General features: G+C 48.0%; 1 protein-coding gene across 1 annotated transcript in view; it reads right to left on the bottom strand.

The window, feature by feature from the left end:
- Nucleotides 1-16,396, bottom strand: part of PCYT2 (phosphate cytidylyltransferase 2, ethanolamine) — a 49,855-nt gene extending 33,459 nt beyond the window's left edge. Inside the window, exon 1 of the mRNA XM_040330804.1 lies at nucleotides 16,263-16,396. Within this exon, the coding sequence (XP_040186738.1) occupies nucleotides 16,263-16,342 (80 nt within the window). The 5' untranslated portion in view covers nucleotides 16,343-16,396. The remainder of the gene's footprint in view (nucleotides 1-16,262) is intronic.
- Between the last annotated feature and the right edge of the window lie 4,273 nt (nucleotides 16,397-20,669).

Here is a 20,669-nt window from a genome sequence, read left to right as displayed (position 1 = left end):
TCTGTACGACTCACCGGACATGTCCGCTCGGCCGAAAGCCCTTGCATGCGTCGAAGTGATTCGACGCATGCGTGGAAGCATTGACCTTCCAGGGTCGCGCACGTCGCCGCGTCATCGTCGCGGCGACGGCACGGCCACGTCACCGCGTTTGCTGTCCGCGGGAAGTTTGGTCTGATGGTGTGTACAGCCATCAGACCAAAATCCGCCAGCGGACATGTCCAATCGGACATGTCCCGTCGTGTGTACGAGGCCTAAAGTGTAAATGTAAAGAAATAACAAATAGTAAAAAAAAATTATTAAATTAACTGCTTGCCGACCAGCCGCTGCAGTTATACGGCGGCAGGTCGGCTCTGCTGGGTGAGATCACGTAGCTATACGTCATCTCGCCGAGCAGTATGTCATTGTTAGTGTTTTGATTTGAATTTGTTGGGCAATGGGAAGCCAGAGGAGGAATTGGCATAGAGGGTTGGTAAGGTGGATGAGTCTGGCAGCAGTATTCATGATAGACTGAAGAGGGGATAGATAGCTTGTGGAGAGGTAGGCCAGTGAGGCGGGAGTTACACTAGTCAAGGCGAGAGATAACAAAGGAGTGAAAAAGTTGTGGTTAAAAAGGGGCGTATTTTGGAGATATTACGGAGGTGAACTTTTCAAGATTTGGACAGCGATTGGCTTTGGGACTGGAAGGACAGGTCAGAGTCCAGGATTACACCTAGCACCCTGGCATGAGGGGAGGGACCGAGGGCATTACTGATCTTGATGGAGAAATCAGGGGAGGGGGCACGGGCTGGAGGAAAGATTATGAGCTCAGTTTTAGAAAGATTGAGTTTGAGGAAGTGATGTGACATCCATGCTGATATGTTGGTTAATAAGTTAGTAATGCTAAAGGAGGGAGGTGAGGAGTAGACATAGATTTGTGTGTCGTCAGCATAGAGATGGTACAGGAAGCCATGGGAATTTATCAATTGACCAAGGGAGGAAGTGTAAATGGGGAAGAAGGAGGAGAGGGTCCAAGGACAGAACCTTAGGGTACATCTACAGAAAGAGGAAGTGGAGAGGAGGAAACCGAGTTAGGGCTCTTTCACACGGGCACCCGTTCAGGTCCGCCTGCCAGTTTTTTTGGCGGACCTGAACGGGCGCTCCGTGCTCCTCTATGGAGCCGCGGATGTCAGCGGTGACATGCCCGCTGACATCTGACCTGCTCCGATCCACCAAAGTGTGACGGATGGAAAAACCTACTTTTCCATCCGTCTGGCGGATCGGATGAACACGGACACACGGACACATATTCACATGGGCACAGTTGCCCATTCAGAGTAAACATTGCATATTTATGGTGACCAGAATGTCCTGGCACTGTGTACAGCTGCCTTTAGACATGAATGGGGGAAGGCGGCTGTATGCAGCTATGCGCGGCTAATAGCATCAAATGGCACGTGCACACACGCCTAATGCACTGAATGCACACTACCTGCGTTTGGGGAATTACATCTGTGTGCATGTGCTACTTTACGCCAATATCAGTGCATAGCTGCACACGGCAGCCTTCACCCATTCATGTCTATTGATAGCTCTGGGCAGCTCCAGGACATCCGCTGACCTTTACAGATCTCCCGCTGTACATGCATACTTACTGAAATCTGATGCCCGCAGTCTCCAGGGATTGTTTACATGCCAATCCCCAAGCCTTCTGTCTCCAGTCCAGGCCTGTGTGCTAAAACCCTATAAAAGTCTACAGGGACGGTCTACCTGCGTCTCTGGGCTGAGGCAGAGGAATATGACCCCCATAGATGTTAATGGAGCTTTGCTATGCAGACAGGAGGGAGAAGATTTGCGGCGCGGAACGTAAACAATCCCTGAAGGCTACATGCGTTCAGTTCTCCGTAGGCATGCATCTGCAGAGGAGAAGGTGGGATCTGTTAGGTCAGCAAAGTCCTTTTCGCTTGAAAGTGCACCTTTTCTTTAGGCCTCATGCACACGGGGCTTTTAGCCCTTATGCTTGGGGCATTTGTGTTTAGGTGTGGGCGAAAGCCAAAGTCTATGAGAGGCTGACAGCTGCTGCGGCTGGACGGTGCACCGAACGGGACTAATGCTTTGGCCAGTATGTGCCCAGGGACGAATGACCAGAAAGAAGACTGCTTGCATTCAGAGCATTCAGCCCTGGGCGCATAATGCCCAGTACCACTCGGTTCACTGTCTTGCCCCGTCAAACCACAGCAGCTTTCAGCCTCTCGTAAATTTTTTCAGGCAGGTGAGGCTGAACTGTGTGCCTACCGGCCGCACCTAAACGCCCAGTGTGCACGAGGCCTAAAGAATAAGTGCATTTTCAGACAAAGTGCACTTATTCTTTTGCCTTATCCCTTGACTTAACAGATTCCACTTTCCCCCTCCACAGATGCATACTTACTAAGATCTGCCGCCGGTGTTCCGTCACATATGGCGACCTAGTAACAGAAGTGAAGTTCGGTCGCTGCCATCTTGCTACACCCCGCACTCCTCCATAGTAAGGATACACTGAGAAGTGGGCAAGCGGACATCTTGTTACACCCACCAGAGTTTTGCATTCGACACTTATTTTTAACAGTAAACGCAGCTTATAAGGTCAACTACAGTATTTAGAAATCTGACGGGCCGTTTAGATGTTGAATTTTAAAAGCAGCGGCAAACCTGCTGATCTCACAGGTTTGCCAATCTGACAGAACACCTCTGCTTTTATAATTCAACATGTAAACAGTCCGATGGATTTCCAAATACTGTATTTCACCATATATGCTTTGTTTACTGTTCAAAATAACTGTGAAATGCAAAACTCCAGTGGGTGTAACAAGGTGTCTGCTTACCTCCTTCTCGGTGTATCGTTACTGTGGAGGAGTGCGGGGTGTAGCAAGATGGTGACGACAGAACGTCACTTCCGTTACCATGTCTGACGGAACACCTGCAGCCTCCAGGAATTGTTTACATTCTGCGACGCAAATCCTCTACTCTTTGAGGGGAAGCAGACAAAACAGGAAGTGAGCAAGAATCCTACTTCCTGTCTATTTTAGGGTTATCAAACATAGCACAATGTAAGACAGTGATAACTAACTTCCTTGCAGAGTTTTAACTTTTGTGAGAATTGCATTGTGTCCCTGTTGGGGTGATTTTCTCTAATTTCCTCTTTTGTCTGACTCCATCGAATAGACAGGAAGCAGGAAGAGAATTTTCCTTTTTGGGGACACAAACAGCATGTAAAATTAGTCATAAAAATCTCCTCGTCCAGGACATAGACAGCATTTAATACTTAGCAGAGGTTCTAACCCTTCTCCACTTTCTCCAACTCAGGTGTGGGATCTATCAAACATCACATGCCTCGTACACACGACCGGTTTTCCCATCGGGAAAACTGCCATGACAGCTTTTGGCCAGGAAAACAGGCGTGTGTATGCTCCACGGCAGTTTTCCCGACAGGAAAACCGCAGGGAATCGTGGCAAGAAAAATGAGAACATGTTCTTTTTCCTGGCAGTTTTCCTATGGCAAACACTGCGGTGGAGCATACACACGGCCGGGATTCCAGGCCAAAGCTCTCACCGCAGTTTTCCCGACGGGAAAACCTCTGGTGTGTACACGGGAAAAGTGACCGAGCAGGTTCTTGGTTTTCCGGCGGACTTTTTACCGCTAGGAATCCTGATCGTGTGTACGGGGCATCAGGGTCATATCCTCAAATTTCTTCTACACACAGCACAAGGTATATTTTTCTGATGTATTTCCAGAGGTAACCCCAAACACTGCAACAAGTTTGGAATTACCAATGTATCGTCATACACGGCAGGCACATGGCAAGCACACCCCATTCTCCTAATGCGACTCCCTAGCTCTTTGAATTTCACCTCACACCCTGCAATAACACCCCATTTTCCAGATGTGACCCTATTATCTCACTGCATTTCACCTCAGAATCCACAATTACACTTCAATTACTTGACGTGACCCTGCATCTCATTGTATTTTACCTCACACATTGCAATCACACCCTATTTATCTGACGTGACCCTGTATCTAACTGCGTTTCACCTCACACCCTGCAATAACACCCCATTTTCCAGATGTGACCCTATTATCTCACTGTATTTCACCTCAGACACTACACTCCAATTGCCTGACGTGACCCCCTCATCTTATTGTATTTTACCTCACACATTGCAATCACACCCCATTTATCTGATGTGATCCTGTACCTAACTGTGTTTCACCTCACACCCTGCAATAACACCCCATTTTCCAGATGTGACCCTATTATCTCACTGCATTTCACCTCAGACACTACAATCATACTCCAATTGCCTGACGTGACCCCGCATCTCATTGTATTTTACCTCACACATTGAAATCTATGCTCCTATGCACATATGCACCTATACGCGCATTGGCATCAGTGGGAGGAACAGTGTCCCATCATTGGTATCAGTGAGCAGAATAGTGCCCCATCATTTGGTAAAAATGGGAGTAAAAGTGCCCCCGTCATTGGTGTCAGTGGGAGGAATATTGCCCCATCATTGGCGACAATGGGAGGAATAGTGCCCCATTGTTGGTGACAATAGGAGGAATTATGCCATGTATCAGTGGGAAGAACAGTGCCCCAAGGGCCGGATAAATGCAAGCAAAAGCTGAATTCGGCCCCAGGGCCGCAGCTTGGAGACCACTGTACTAAATGATCACATCACTGACCTAAAAAAAATGCCTGTTGCCTGGCACAGTACATGGGCTTTCACTGATCTGACTACACTAAAGTGAAATATGGTCGCTACAGGTTACCGCACTTCACAGCTGTTGCTGCAATGCCTCATAATAAGTCAGAAGCGTTTATCATTTCTTTCTTTTTCGAGGTGTTGTATGTGAGCAATTTTGAAATCCACACCTTGGCATTAGACACATATAAATGTATACGGGATATGAAATGCGGCTTCCATGTTATACAAGTCCTGTTAGTGAGAGTTACCACTCCCATCGTTACCTCACATAACCTATAATAATGGAAAACATTGCCCTGCAGGCCCATCACAGCAAAAATGTCACTTTGCACCTTGCTTAAGCCCCATTCACACCCAGGCGTGGGCATTTTTGCATGCTTTAAACGCACATTGCCAAGAAACACATTTTACATTTATAACCCTTTCACACTGAGGCATTTTTTAGGCGTTTTAGCACTAAAAATAACATCTGTAAAGCGCCTCTCATGCCTCCCCAGTGTGAAAGCCCGAGTGCTTTCACACTGGGGCAGTGCGCTTGCGGGATGGGGAAAAAAAAAGTCCTGCAAGCAGCATCTTTGGGGCGGTTTGGCAGCAGTGTATACACCAAAACGCCCTGCCCATTGGAAAGAATGGGCGCTTTAACAGCGCTGCAACACGGGTGCTTTTAACCCTTTCTTCAGCCCCTAGCGGGGGTTAAAACCGCCCTGCTAGTGGCTGAAAAGCACTGCTAAAATGACAGTAAAGCGTCCTGGGTGGCAGAATATAGCCTTTCACACGGGCATATGGATCTGTGTGAATAGGGCCTTCAAAAAACAAAACAAGTCATATTTCTATCCATTCCTCAAAAAAACAGGAAAGCTTCTGTAGATTACATCCCACTCTATTTTTCTACAGATTTCATCACCCTGCCCTATTCTCTGGTATGCCCAAAGTAAATACATATCTCACAAAGGATGTCAACAGTCAGCCGATCACAGAATGTCCTTCCTGTCCAAGATACACTAGATTACCAAAAGTATTGGGACACCTGCCTTTACACACACATGAACTTTAATGGCATCCCAGTCCTAGTCTGTAGGGTTCAATATTGAGTTGGCCCACCCTTTGCAGCTATAACAGCTTCAACTCTTCTGGGAAGGCCGTCCACAAGGTTTAGGAGTGTGTTGACCATTCTTCCAGAAAAGCATTTGTGAGGTCAGACACTAATGATGGATGAGAAGGTCTGGCTTGCAATCTTTGCTCTAATTTATCCCAAAGGTGTTCTATCGGGTTGAGGTCAGGACTCTGTGCAGGCCAGTCCAGTTCCTCCATGCCAAACTCGCTCATCCATGTCTTTATGGACCTGCTTTGAGCACTGGTGCAAATCATTTTGGTTGGGCTTGGCCCCTTAGTTCCAGTGAAGGGAACTCTTAAAGTGGTTGTAAACCCAACCACACAACTTGAACCTACAGGTAAGCCTAGATTACGGCTTACCTGCACGGTTTAGGAGATATTTACCATATTAAACGGTGCTGATGTCTATGGCGCATGAGCGTGCCAGTTTTGTTAATGGAATTATTGGGATTAATGCCGTATTTCCGCGAATGCGCGGGGAACTACCGGTCCCGCGCGCATGCACGGGAGTGAAGTCATCATCGCTCCGGCCAATCACAGCACCGGAGCAACAATAACAGGAAGAAGATGCGAGGGGACATGGCGGCGGCGGAGGGGAACGAGGAGGACTTCGGGGGCTTCGATCTCAGGTAAGTGCTACATAATGAGCTAGTATGCTATGTGAAACCTAATGAACCATTTTTCTTTGCCCCAACCATAAGATCTGGAATGTAATCAGTAGTAATGGAAGGCTATATCTATGAACATCAACTTGAGCGGGGCGATTTTGGCCCCCCAAAAAATCTGCGATAAAAAAAAAAACACAATTCACGATTCAAATCGAGTTTTTTTTCCTGATGGACACCGCACCAGTCCTAAGTTTTTAGGCGAGGCCGCGGCTTCGGCCTAGTCCACGGAGCGCTGATCTCATCTAAAAAAAAATCGATTTGGTCAAAATCTGAATCGATTTGCCCTCGCAACTAGATTCAAATCGATTTTTTCCCCAGCCCTAACATCAACTAGAAGTTCATCAGACAGGTTAAATGTGAGTACATGCCTTCATCCTGTTCATCGGAATGTTCTCCGCATTCCTCCAGCAGGTTATCGGTGTGATGATGTCCTTCAGGGAGTAAAACCTGCAGCAGGTGAAAGCGAAGCAGCAGGAAACTTCTTTCAAACACGTGATTAAGCACTACCTGCCTGCGGTATACTCAGACGACGTGACATAGGCCAAGGGCTCCTTGACACTTGTGGTAGCTCCCTGAAGAGAAAATCATGGAGGCAATATGTTGCCTCCTCATCACCCTTCAAAGTCCACACCACCACAGGCAGTACACCTGTAAGGGGCCCGGTGGTCCCCAGGGCCCGGGATGGCATCCCCCCTTTTTTTTCGTCAGCACCCAAAGCCCCCCTCCCCCCAACCTCTAAAGGGGCCCAGTGGTCCCCAGGGCCCCGGATGGCATCCCCCTTTTTTGATAACATTTTTTTCTTTGCCAGCACCCAAAGCCCCCCCCCCGACCTCTAAGGGGCGCGGATGGCATCCCCCTTTTTTTTCCGCCAGCACCCAAAGCCCCCCTGACCTTATTTCGAGCCCCTCTAGCTTCTCGATTCATGGTGGCCCCCCCATTCTCAATTTGCGGTGCCTCCCCATTCTCAATTCGCAGTGCCTCCCCTTTTTTGATTTAATGTTTTCTTCGCCAGCACCCAAAGCCCCCCCGACCTCTAAGGGGCGCGGATGGCATCCCCCTCTTTTTTTTCCGTCAGCACCCAAAGCCCCCCTGACCTTATTTCGAGCCCCTCTAGCTTCTCGATTCGTGGTGGCCCCCCCCATTCTCAATTTGCGGTGCCTCCCCTGCTTCTCAACTTGCGACACTCCCCCCGCTTCCCATTTTGCGGCGGCAGCACCACTCCCACTCCCCCCGGTTCTTTGCTCCAGGGGGCCCATGCCTGAAGCTGTGTAAGGGGCCCCAAAATTCCTGATGACGGCCCTGCTGACACTCGCTGTGTACAGCAGGCCCCAGGCAATTATTCATGGCTGGGACCAGGGGTGGCACGTGCATTGTGAGCACGCGGGCGCCGCCCCCCCCATAGCACCTCCACCGCCCTCCCTATCTATGTGCCCAGCCCCTTTTCAGTGTTTAAAGCACCCGATTAGAGCCAAAGACTCAAATAGGCCTCAAAATAGGTTTGAACCAATTGTGTGACCAATTGTATGACCACATAGCGAATGCCTCCAAACAGGGATAAGAAGCAAATAGATTACAAGTAAAAAGCAGCACACATTACACACGTTAGGCACACAGGGGCCAGATTCACGTAGGTGAGCAGCGGCGTAACGTATCGTAGATACGTTACACCGCCGCAAGTTTTCATCGCAAGTGCCTGATTCACCAAGCACTTGCGATGAAAACCTACGCCGGCGGCCTCCGGCGCAAGGCGGGCCAATTCAAATGGGCGTGTGCCATTTAAATTAGGCGCGCTCCCGCGCCGGACCTACTGCGCATGCTCAGTTGCGCAATTCCCGTCGTGCTTTGCGCGCCGTCATTTTTTCGAACGGCGACGCGCTTGGCGTAATTCCGTATTCCCGGACGGCTTACGCAAACGACGTTCATTTTTAAATTTCGACGCGGGAACGACGGCCATACTTTAGACAGCAATACGTTTGCTGACTAAAGTTAGGGCACCAAAAACGACGACTAACTTTGCGACGGGAAACTAGACTAGCGGCGACGTAGCGAACGCGAAAATCCGTCGGGGATCGCCGTAACTCCTAATTTGCATACCCGACGCTGGTTTACGACGCAAACTCCCCCCAGCGGCGGCCGCGGTACTGCATCCTAAGATCCGACAGTGTAAAACAATTACACCTGTCGGATCTTAGGGATATCTATGCGTAACTGATTCTATGAATCAGTCGCATAGATAGAAACAGAGATACGACGGCGTATCAGGAGAAACGCCTTCGTATCTCTTTTGTGAATCTGGCCCACAGTTACTCCTCTGTTTGCCCTAGCTTGGTCCTGCGAGATGGAATAGATAAGAAAGAAGAATCCACAGAGGAGAGGACCTTGCAGAGAAGTGTGACATCATTCAATAGCAGTTTCTCGGAGGACCCAGAAGCTGTAACCTTATCTGGTTGCCAGGAAATTATAACGCAGCCCTTAGCATGCAACTGCAAGGCCATAATAATAATTAGATCACAGGCAAAGTCAAAACAGATCCTGACTGAATTACATGCACACGCTTAGGAGTAGAACTTCACAATTAGATCTGTTCGTTCCGCTAACCACCACAGGATATCAAATGCCACCAGTGACGAGAGAGAGAGAGTCCCGTCACTCGGTATTTATTCCGTAGTTTCATTTCACCCACTGTTACCGACAAAGCCTACACAGTCCCTAGAACTTTTATATCAGGTCCTGTCCCTGGTGGCTTAAAGGGTTGTAAAGATACAATTTTTTTTCCTAAATATCTTCCTTTACCTCAGTGCAGTCCTCCTTCACTTACCTCATCCTTCCATTTTGCTTTTAAATGTCCTTATTTCTTCTGAGAAATCCTCACTTCCTGTTCTTCTGTCTGCAACTCCACACAGTAATGCGAGGCTTTCTCCCTGGTGTGGAGTGTCGTGCTCGCCCCCTCCCTTGGACTACAGGAGAGTCAGGACGCCCACTAACACACAGCTCCTTTCGTCATCTGCAACGTAGAGAGCGTCCTGACTCTCGTTAAGTCCAAGGGAGGGGGGCAAGCACGACACTCCACACCAGGGAGAAAGCCTTGCATTACTGTGTGGAGTTACAGACAGAAGAACAGGAAGTGAGGATTTCTCAGAAGAAATAAGGACATTTAAAAGCAAAATGGAAGGATGAGGTAAGTGAAGGAGGACTGCACTGAGGTAAAGGAAGATATTTAGGGGAAAAAAAATTGTACCTTTACAACCCCTTTAATCATATGGCCATCAGTTTGTCGACACCTGGCCATATATCCAAATTAAAAGGGGTTGTAAGGCCCCTTTCACACTGGGGCGGGAGGCACGGTGGCGGTATATCGCTATACTGTCAGAATTACCATGGGATTCAGCCGCTAGCGGTATTAACCCCTGCTATAGGCGCATTGCAGGCGGTATTACCGCGGTTTCCCATTGTTTTAAATGGGAAGGAGCGGTATACACACCGCTCCTCTCACCGCTCCAAAGATGCTGCTGACAGGAGATTTTTTTCTCTCCTGCCAGCGCATCGCCTCAGTGTGAAAGCCCTGCCGTGCGCATTCACGGGAGTGACGTCATCGCTGCTCTGGCCAATGACAGCGCCGGAGCAGCAATACTCGGAAGTAACCTTCCGGGTATCTGTGAAGAAATGTCTGCGGCCAGAGGGGGAGATGAGGGGGGGGAGATGAGGGCGGCTTAGGGGGCTTCGACTCTAAGGTAAGTAATGCATAATGAGGTAGTATGCTAGTCATACTAGCTCATTATGGCTTTGTCTTGCAGGTGTTTTTAAAAAATATATATATATGTTTTCAAGGGTTTACAACCACTTTAAGAAGTTCAGGTTTTTCCAGTGAATGGTCATATTTAGACCACTTTCACACTGAGGGCGTTTTGCAGGCGATATAGCGTTAAAAATAGCACCTGCAATCCGCCCTTAAACAGCTGCTCCTCACACTCCAGTGTGAAAGCCCGAGTGCTTTCACACTGGAGCGGTGCACTGGCAGGGCATCAGAAAAAGTCCTGCCAGCAGCTTCTTTGGAGCGCATTAGAAGCGGTGAACTCACCGCTGCTAATGCGCTCCTGCCCATTGAAATCAATGGGTAGCGCAGCCGTACCGCCGGCAATATGCCGCTGTAGCAGCGTCATTGCGGGCGGTATTAACCCTGTCTCGGCCGCTAGCAGGGGGTTATAAACACCCCCGCTAGCGTCCGAAATGCGTCGCAAAATAGCGGTGTTTTACCGCCGGCGCTATGGAGCGGCACCAGTGTGAAAGAGGTCTAAGGGCGGAATAAAAACAAGGAAAGGGACACAGTTTGGAGACCATTACCTTAGACCACAGGTGTCAAACACAAGGCCCGCGGGCCGAATGCGGCCCTCCAGGCCATTTCATGTGGTCCTCGCACCTCTCCTGCAGCTGCAAGAGAGCTCCAGCATTCCTCTGGTCCCCCTCCAGGCCCCTAATTTCTTTTTTTAAGCAATGCATCCAGCGTCTTCCCAGCAGCAGCATAAGGTAAGGGGGGTGCACTGTGTTTCTCGATTTTTATATCTTCAGACTACATATAGATAAGTGATAATAATATCCTAAATCATTCTAGACTCATAAAACTTGTACCAGCATAGTGATTTCTGGATGAAGCCAGGCTAATAAATGTTTATCTTCTCAGAGCGGCAGAAGCACAAAGTACACGCTCCCAGGACACGTACTTACTTTGCTGTTGCTCGACCACAAGTTCAGTCAATAACCAATTAGAAACCTTTCATGAGGTGGTGTGTTTTCCAGGGCGGCCCAAGCAGGGTTCAAAGGCACACTTTGCTAATTAAGGAATGTCACCTAATACTATCATCTCATCTGGCCACCTAAACCAAGCAACTCAAAGAAGCAAGTCCTTGAATGAAAACAAAAACAGTGGGCCTATATACAGTATGCTATATTTGTAGCTGAGAGGGTAAGGACAGACACCCTTTTTCCCCTCGCCATGTCCTCCCAGCCCCTCCGGTCCCTCGCCATGTCACCCTGCCCCTCCAGTCCCTTGCCATGTCCTCCCTGCCCCTCCGGTCCCTCGCCATGTCACCCTGCTCCTCCGGTCCCTTGCCATGTCCTCCCTTCTCTCCCATGTCCTCCCTGCTCCTCTGGTCCCTCGCCATGTCCTCCCTGCTCCTCCGGTCCCTCGCCATGTCCTCCCTGCTCCTCCGGTCCTTCGCCATGTCCTCCCTGCTCCTCCGGTCCCTCGCCATGTCCTCCCTGCTCCTCCGGTCCCTCGCCATGTCCTCCCTGCTCCTCCGGTCCCTCGCCATGTCCTCCCTGCTCCTCTGGTCCCTCGCCATGTCCTCCCTGCTCCTCCGGTCCCTCGCCATGTCCTCCCTGCTCCCTCATGTCCTCCCTGCTCCCTCATGTCCTCCCTGCTCCTCCGGTCCCTCGCCGTGTCACCCTACTCCTCCGGTCCCTCGCTATGTCCTCCCTGCTCCCCGGTCCCTCGCCATGTCACCCTGCTCCTCCGGTTCCTCGCCATGTTCTCCCTTCTCTCCCATGTCCTCCCTGCCCCTCCGGTCCCTTGCCATGTCCTTCCTGCTCCCCCATGTCCTCCCTGCTCCTCCGGTCCTTTGCCATGTCACCCTACTCCTCCGGCCCCTCGCCATGTCACCCTACTCCTCCGGCCCCTCGCCATGTCACCCTACTCCTCTGGCCCCTCGCCATGTCACCCTACTCCTCTGGCCCCTCGCCATGTCACCCTACTCCTCCGGTCCCTCGCCATGTCATCCTGCTCCTCCGGTCCCTCGCCATGTCCTCCCTGCTCCTCCGGTCCCTCGCCATGTCCTCCCTGCTCCTCCGGTCCCTCGCCATGTCCTCCCTGCTCCTCCGGTCCATCGCCATGTCCTCCCTGCTCCTCCAGTCCATCGCCACGTCCTCCCTGCTCCTCCAGTCCCTCTCCATGTCCTCCGGTCCCCTCGCCATTTCCTCCCTGCTCCTTCGGTCCCTCGCCATGTCCTCCCTGCTCTCCCATGTCCTCCCTGCTCCTCCGGTCCCTCGCCATGTCCTCCCTGTTCCCCCATGTCCTCCCTGTTCCTCCGGTCCCTCGCCATGTCCTCCCTGCTCCTCCGGTCCCTCGCCATGTCCTCCCTGCTCCCCCTTGTCCTCCATGCTCCTCCGGTCCCTCGCCATGTCCTCCCTGCTCCCCCTTGTCCTCCCTGCTCCTCCGGTCCCTCGCCATGTCCTCCCTGCTCCTCCTGTTCACCCCGTCCTGGATCTATCAGGATGAAGAGCGGAGGAAATAGCCAGTAAATATGTCATTTACCGTCTCCTTCCTTTTCTGAATGCACAGAGTCAGAGTCAGTGATCACCGACTCTGTACATTCACATAACTGAGCATCGTAAATCGGTGTTTACAATGTCTCCGTTTATGAATGGAGAGGAGCCTCCGTCTCCTCTCCATTCATCTTCAATGTATCTGAGGCTGCAGAGAAAGGGACTGTGGTATCTGTGTCCTCGGTCCCTTTCTCGGTGTCCAAAGGGAGATGTCAGGGGTATAATATAAAAACATTTAAATAAATATTTAAAGGGTAAAATTGTAAAAAAATAATAATAAACACTGACACTGTTCCCATGGAATCTGATTGGCCGACTTTTTTCTGCTCGACTCATTTGATTCCTCAAAGTTTTGCTCACTTGGTTGGTGTCGGCAGGGTCACCCACAGCTAAAATTTTAAAAAATATAGACAAAATTGAAGACATGTATGGCTAGCTTGGGTACACTCGTCAATAGCCAGAGCATTCTTTCTTTCCTTTTTTTCTCCCTGCACTACAAACCTAAAAGAAAATGTCCTAGGACAGGGATATGCAATTAGCGGACCTCCAGCTGTTGCAGAACTACAAGTCCCATGAGGCATAGCAAGACTCTGACAGCCACTTGCATGACACCCAGAGGCAGAGGCATGATGGAACTTGTAGTTTTGCAACAGCTGGAGGTCCGCAAATTGCATATCCCTGGCCTAGGAGCCTAAGACAACAGGAGCAGCTTTTCTTTTCTTTTTTCAGCATGAGGATCAATATTTGTTCTCCACTTGTGGATTGATCCGTTTCCCCTCAGATCCCTGAAAACACAGCTAGAAACCACTTATCACAACGGTGTGTTCCAGCTTTGCGTCAGTCACAGGACTGCAACTCAAGCACGTAATATGAGCGTTGCCAGCGTCTTAATCCCTGCGTCACGGCATGTCCTGTGACCATCCCCAACATCCAGCCCTCATACAGAATGCAGACACCTAAATTATGGGAGGGCCACGGTCCTGTTATATAGTGTGCATAAGAAACAGAAAACCATGCATGATATAAAACACAAATATTTGTTTTTGCTTAAGGACCGGACCAATATGCTGCTAAATGACCCAAGGGGTTTTTACAATTCGGCACTGCGTCGCTTTAACAGACAATTGCGCGGTCGTGCGACGTGGCTCCCAAACAAAATTGGCGTCCTTTTTTTCCCACAAATAGAGCTTTCTTTTGGTGGTATTTGATCACCTCTGCGGTTTTTAATTATTGCGCTATAAACAAAAATAGAGCGACAATTTTGAAAAAAATGCAATATTTTTTACTTTTTGCTATAATAAATATCCCCCAAAAACATTATATATATATATATATATATATATATATAAAAAAAAAAAATCCTCAGTTTAGGCTGATACGTATTCTTCTACCTATTTTTGGTAAAAAAAAAAAAAAAAAAAAAAAATCGCAATAAACGTTTATCGATTGGTTTGCACAAAATGTATAGCGTTTACAAAATAGGGGATAGTTTTATATATTTTTTTTTTTTTAACTACTAATGGCGGCAATCAGCGATTTTTTCCATGACTGCGACATTATGGCGGACACTTTGGACAATTTTGACACATTTTTGGGACCATTGTCATTTTCACAGCAAAAAATGCATTTAAAGCGGTGGTTCACCCTCCTTAACAACAGTATAGCATTAAATTCGGCATAGTAGCGCGAGCTACAGTATGCCTGTCTGTATTTTTATATCCCCGTACTCATAGTGCTATTGTACATTGAAGATTCCGTCTGCCGCGGGGAATGGGCGTGCCTATGGAGAGGGAGGATGATTGACGGCCGGCTCTGGCACGTCACGCTCCCCGAAGACAGCCGGAGTAGGTCTCGGCTATTCACAGCGCCTGCGCACAGGCTATGCGCAGGCGCCGTGAATAGCCAAGCCTATTTCGGCTATTTCCAGAGAAGAGTGACGTGCCAGGGCCGGCCGTCAATCACCTTCTCTCTCCATAGGAACGCCCATTCCCCGGAATCTTCAATGTACAATAGCACAGTGAGTACCGGGATAAAAAAATACAGACAGGCATACTGTAGCTCGCGCTACTATGCCGAATTTAATGCTAGAGGAAAATTTTTTTTTTTTTTTTTTTTTATATATAGGGTGAACCCCCGCTTTAAATTACATTGTTTATTGTGAAAATGACAGTAGGTCTGACGTCATCGATCGAGTCTCCCTATAAAAGGGATCACTCGATCGATGCGCCGCCACAGTGAAGCACGGAGAAGCTGTGTTTACATACGACTCTCACCCGTTCTTCAGCTCCGGGGAGCGATCGGCTAGAAACTAATAGCCGCGCCGTCGTCCCGGATCGCTCCCCGTGGGTATCCGACCGCCGCATGTAGCGGGGGGGGGGGGGGGGTATTTGTTTAATCTCTGTATCACCTGAGGACAGTCACTTCACTTGGTATTCTGTATGTAAGGGTTCACGACCAAAAGCAGAACTGAACCTCCACTAAAATTGTTTGACCCCCAAGAGCTTTTAGCCATAGTGTGCTATTAGTAGTAATGCCCCCCGGAAATTATCTGTGTTTTCAGCATTGTGCAAAAAAATAAAAAAAAAGTACCGCCTGCAATTTAACCATGCTTATGGTGCGTTTTTCATGGGTCACGTGACTCAAAATTATTATTATTTTTCCTTAGCAGCCCCTCAGTTTTCTAGAATAGCCACCCAGCGCAGTCCCAGCCCACCTGGTGTGAATGGATCCTTAGAGGCGTAGGGGGGCTTATCAAGGTGATCAATTTGTGCCAGACCAAAAAATTGGCAATAAATCTCCCTAACATGGGACAGTCTATAGAGCTCAGATCATTGGTGGCAGAGAAATAAATATATATAAAATAAATACATAAATAAAATTATATAATTATTAATATATATTTAATTGTGTGTGTAATTATATATATATATAAAATAACATTAAATATATATTAATAATTATATAATTTTATTTATGGATTTATACACACACACACACACACACACACACACACATACATACATACATACATACATACACATTATATATATATATATATATATATATATATATATATATATATATATATATATATATATATATATATATATATATATATATATATATATATATATATATATATATACACACATACACACACATATATATATATATATATATATATATATTATACATATACACACACACACACTGTAATCATTATATCTATCTATCTACCTACACATTTTTCCCCCTATAACCCCATTGGTGGAGGAGGATTGTCCCGCACGCGATCAGCAGTCTCCGTCCAGCCAATAGCAGACCCCGGATCTCTGTTACATTGCAACACCGGGGTCAGATCGGATTTCCCCCCCAACACCCTAAATTAGAACATTGCGTCATCAGCCAATCAGAATGCAGCCCTCGGCCGCCGCTCACCATCCATCGCACCACACCCGTATAGTCCGCCGGGAAGGCTCGCTCTCCTGGGCGGGGTAGCCGTGTCCGTTCCGAATCATCCTGGGCTCTAATGAGGTGTCAACCTAGCGGAAGCCGACCCGGACGCTCCCCCGGAAGTGACTCGCCCTTGCGCTACCATGGCAACCCCAGACGCTTCCTCCTCCTTGCGGCCATCTTAATTCCGGGCAAAACATAGAATCACACACACACACACACACAAGTTTACTTCAAACCATTTTTTTTATTATTATTTAATTTAAAAACACAAAAATTGAAAAACATTGTGCAAACGGCAAAAATAGTCACATTGACGATTTATAATACATGGGGCAAAAGTGGAGCTGCTGCTCACCAATCAGATCATTGCAATAGGTGGATGGGGTGTCAGAACCGCTCTTATGCGCATACAAGTCTAGGGGAAGGCTAGGAAAGTGCTAATGGCACCTGTTGGAAAATTCAGAGCGGCGTTCATTCTGATCAGAAAGCGATTCCTGAACAGATCCCATGTGCTGAATCGCAGAGAAACAGAGGGGACGTCACTTTTTGCATGAACTATTTCCTGCATCTTTTAAGGGGCCCATATTAGGCCTATGGATGGGCGGATGTAAACCAGCATGCATTTATTTACATGCTTTTACCTGCAATTCAGAGATCATCGGATGTAAAACTGGCATACGTCCATTTACATGCGTCTGCCCCTGAACACAAATTCTATTCAGACGGGGGGGGGTCTGGCCAGAACACTCGTCTGAAAGGAACCTCAAGGCTCTGTTTACATATACGCAGTCGGCTTCTCTATAGAGTCTGGTGCGGTTTCCATCCAGCGGTTCAGGTGCAAATGTAACACTAAAATCGCACCTGAACCGGAATAAAAAATGCACCGGACCCTTTTAAAATTTACAGCACAACCGGCCCCCCCATAGATATGGACGCCTCTATTGAAAGCCAGTCTGCTTCACTTTGTTATGCAAATCGGATGTAGGTCAGACCACATTCGATTTGCATATATGTGAACCGAGCCTTAAAGCAGATGTGCGCTGAAAAAAAATTATTAAAAGGCAGCAGCTACAAATACTGCAGCTGCTGACCTTTAATATTAGGACACTTACCTGTCCTGGAGTCCAGCGCCGATCGCAGCAGAGGATGAGCGATCGCTCATCACTCTGCTGCCCCCCCCCCCATCCTCGGTGAGGGAACCAGGAAGTGAAGCACTCCGGCTTCACTGCCCGGTTCCGTACGGCGCATGCGTGAGTCACGCTACGCCTGCCGATTGGCTCCCGCTGTGTTCTGGAACACAATGGGGGGGGGGGGGGTTGTGACGTCATGCCCGCAGTTTACCTGAAACTGTGTGGCCGGAAGTGGGTGCAAATACCCGTCTTTAGACCGGTATCTGCACCCCCCCCCCCCCCGAGAGGTATCAAATGCGACAACGGAGGGGGGGAGGGTTCCGATCAGCGAGAGTTCCACTTTAGGGTGGAGCGCCGCTTTAAAGGGGTTGTAAAGGTAATTTTTTTTCCCTAAATAGCTTCCTTTACCTTCGTGCAGTCCTCCTTCACTTGCCTCATCCTTCCATTTTGCTTTTAAATGTCCTTATTTCTTCTGAGAAATCCTCACTTCCTGTTCTTCTGTCTGTAACTCCACACAGTAATGCAAGGCTTTCTCCCTGGCGTGGAGTGTCGTGCTCGCCCCCCTCCCTTGGACTACAGGAGAGTTAGGACGCCCACTAACACACAGCTCCTTTTCCTATCGGCAACATAGAGAGCGTCCTGACTCTCCCGTAGTCCAAGGGAGGGGGCGAGCACAACACTCCACACCAGGGAGAAAGCCTGGCATTACTGTGTGGAGTTACAGACAGAAGAACAGGAAGTGAGGATTTCTCAGAAGAAATAAGGACATTTAAAAGCAAAATGGAAGGATGAGGTAAGTGAAGGAGGACTGCACTGAGGTTAAGGAAGCTATTTAGGGGGAATAAATAAATTGAACCTTTACAACCCCTTTAAATATGATTGTACAGTCAGCTTTAAAAACTGATGCATTTGCTGCCCAAAGCCTTTTAACTTCAGGTCCTTTACCGCTTGCCACCCATGTAAGACATATGTACAGCAGCAAAGAGGGTGGGCTACAATGCTCACACAGCTCACATATAATGCTCACTTCGCACTCACACCACAGGAACTAAGTCGTCCAAGACAACTCTCAGTCCCTACTAATGGTCTTCCCCAGCTCCCGATCTTGTGACTACGCTGATTACAGTGGTCACATGATTGGCCGATTCTTCCCACCCCTCTGTGTGTACAGACCATGTGCACAGGACATTATGGCTGTACAGGAAGAGGGTTAAAGACGACCACTTTCAGACAAAGAGCACTTTATTCTTTTCGCCAACATCCAATGACCTAACAGATCCTCATGCTTCTCCTTTGCAAAATCATTCTCACCGATATCCATTGCAGCCTCCTGCGTTTGTTGACATCCAGTGCCTCAAATCCTTGCCCCTACAGCAATCACTGGGGCTCATCTCCCGACCAGAAACCAGAGGCAGCCCCTGGAAGTCTATGGGGGCTTCACTTGCGCAAGTGCGGCCAGAGACAGAGGACTTATGGCGGTGGATGAGGCAGAGAGGTCTGACAAGTACACATCTATGAGGGGGGGGGGGGGAAGAGTGGAATCTGTTTAAGTCAGTGGTCGGGGCAAAAAAAATAATGTACACTTATTTATTTAAAGTGGACCTTTCCCCTATAAAGACATGGGGGGGTTATTTACTTAAAGCAAATCCACTTTGATCTGAGGGGGACATGCAAGGAAATATAAAAACAGCATTTTAGCTTGCACATGAATGGATAAAAAAAAAAAAAAAAAAAAAAAAAGAAGCTTCCCCTCATTTCAGATCTACCCCTCAGATTTACAGCGACTGCACCCCCAAGTGCAATTGCTAGCGCAAAGTGGATTTGCCTTTCGTAAATAACCCCCATGGTCCAGTTTTCAACTATGCCTCCACCCCCTTGCCAAAATGATTAATACAAGTTTAAAACTGAACTCAGGGTTTAAAAAAAAAAACAAGCACAAAGCGGTGATCAGCTCGTTCCTATGGACAGCGACTGGTCACAGCACTAACCCCCCCAGTGACATTCTGCACGGACAGTGATAGCTAAATACAAGCTGGTGGGCTTTACAAAGTGGCTTACAGCCCAGCGCTGCCTGTAAAACTCCCTTCCTCCGTCACTCTGCATTCACATCTGTTGTCAAGAGTGGACAGAAAGGCAGATTTACTACCGTGCTGCCCTACAACATCGTGCAGCATCATAAGACGAGTACAACTTCGTAGAGTTTCGATCAGACAGAAAACAAAGGCAGACTCTCTTCACACACTCCAGCTCTTTACAACTCTTCCTTACCCTGCACACTACAATTAATCTTTGTACAAGCCATCTCCAGAGAAAGGCAGGCTTTCATTTCCACCAGCTCAACGGTCATTCAGCATTTAAGAAAATGGAGGGGGGGCACCTTTAAGCAGATCTTGTATGGAGCCGTAAGGTCCGATTTAAAGCATATTCACAACCCAAAAACCAAAATGTAATAAATTGCAGCTTACCAGTCCTCAGATGTAGTGGCTGCATTAGTTTTTATTGCAATTCTCACCTTTTGATCTTGCCAGTAACACATTTCCTGTCCCTTACTAAAACTAAAGAAAGCAAAATCTGGTGCAGCTGTGCATGGTAGCCAATTAGCTTCCAACTTCAGCTTGTTCAATTAAGCTTTGACAATGAAATCTGGAAGCCAATTGGTTTCTTTGCAGAGTTGCACCAGATTTTCCACTCTTCAGTTTTAGTAAATCAACACTGTCGTGTCTACACTTGATTCAATGCATCTATGGAAGGCGCCATGGTTGTCAACCAGGCTGGACTTGAAACATTGTTCATGTAGATTGACAGAACTAGTACATGATGAGGTTGTTTGTACTTTCTTTTAAGATCCCAGGATGTGACAGAGACCCTGTAATTCTGCAAGATCAACAGGTATCTTCTATACTTACTAAAAATAATCTAAAGCCTGGTACACACGATCGGATTTTCTGCGGACAAAGCGTAGGACTTTTGTCCAAAGGGCGTTGGCTGCGAACTTATATTGCATACAAAAAAACGGCAAAGAATTGTCAGCCAAACACAAAATGACGTGGTTTTTCAGCTCTTTAGCGCCACCCTTTGGGCAACTTCTGCTAATGTTGCGTTATGGTTAGCATTGTTGCTGAGCATGCGTGTTTGTACTTTGGATTTGTGTACACACGATCGGATAATCCGACATCACGCATTTGTTGGTGGAAAATTTTAAAGCATGCCATCCAACATTTGTTGACCTAAAATCCGAAAAAAAAATTCCGATGGAGCG

The sequence above is a fragment of the Rana temporaria genome, chromosome 12 (genome assembly GCF_905171775.1).
Source record: "Rana temporaria chromosome 12, aRanTem1.1, whole genome shotgun sequence".
Lineage (NCBI taxonomy): Eukaryota > Metazoa > Chordata > Amphibia > Anura > Ranidae > Rana > Rana temporaria.
The sequence above is the reverse complement of the archived record's forward strand: the minus strand, read 5'-3'. Positions and strand labels throughout refer to the sequence as shown.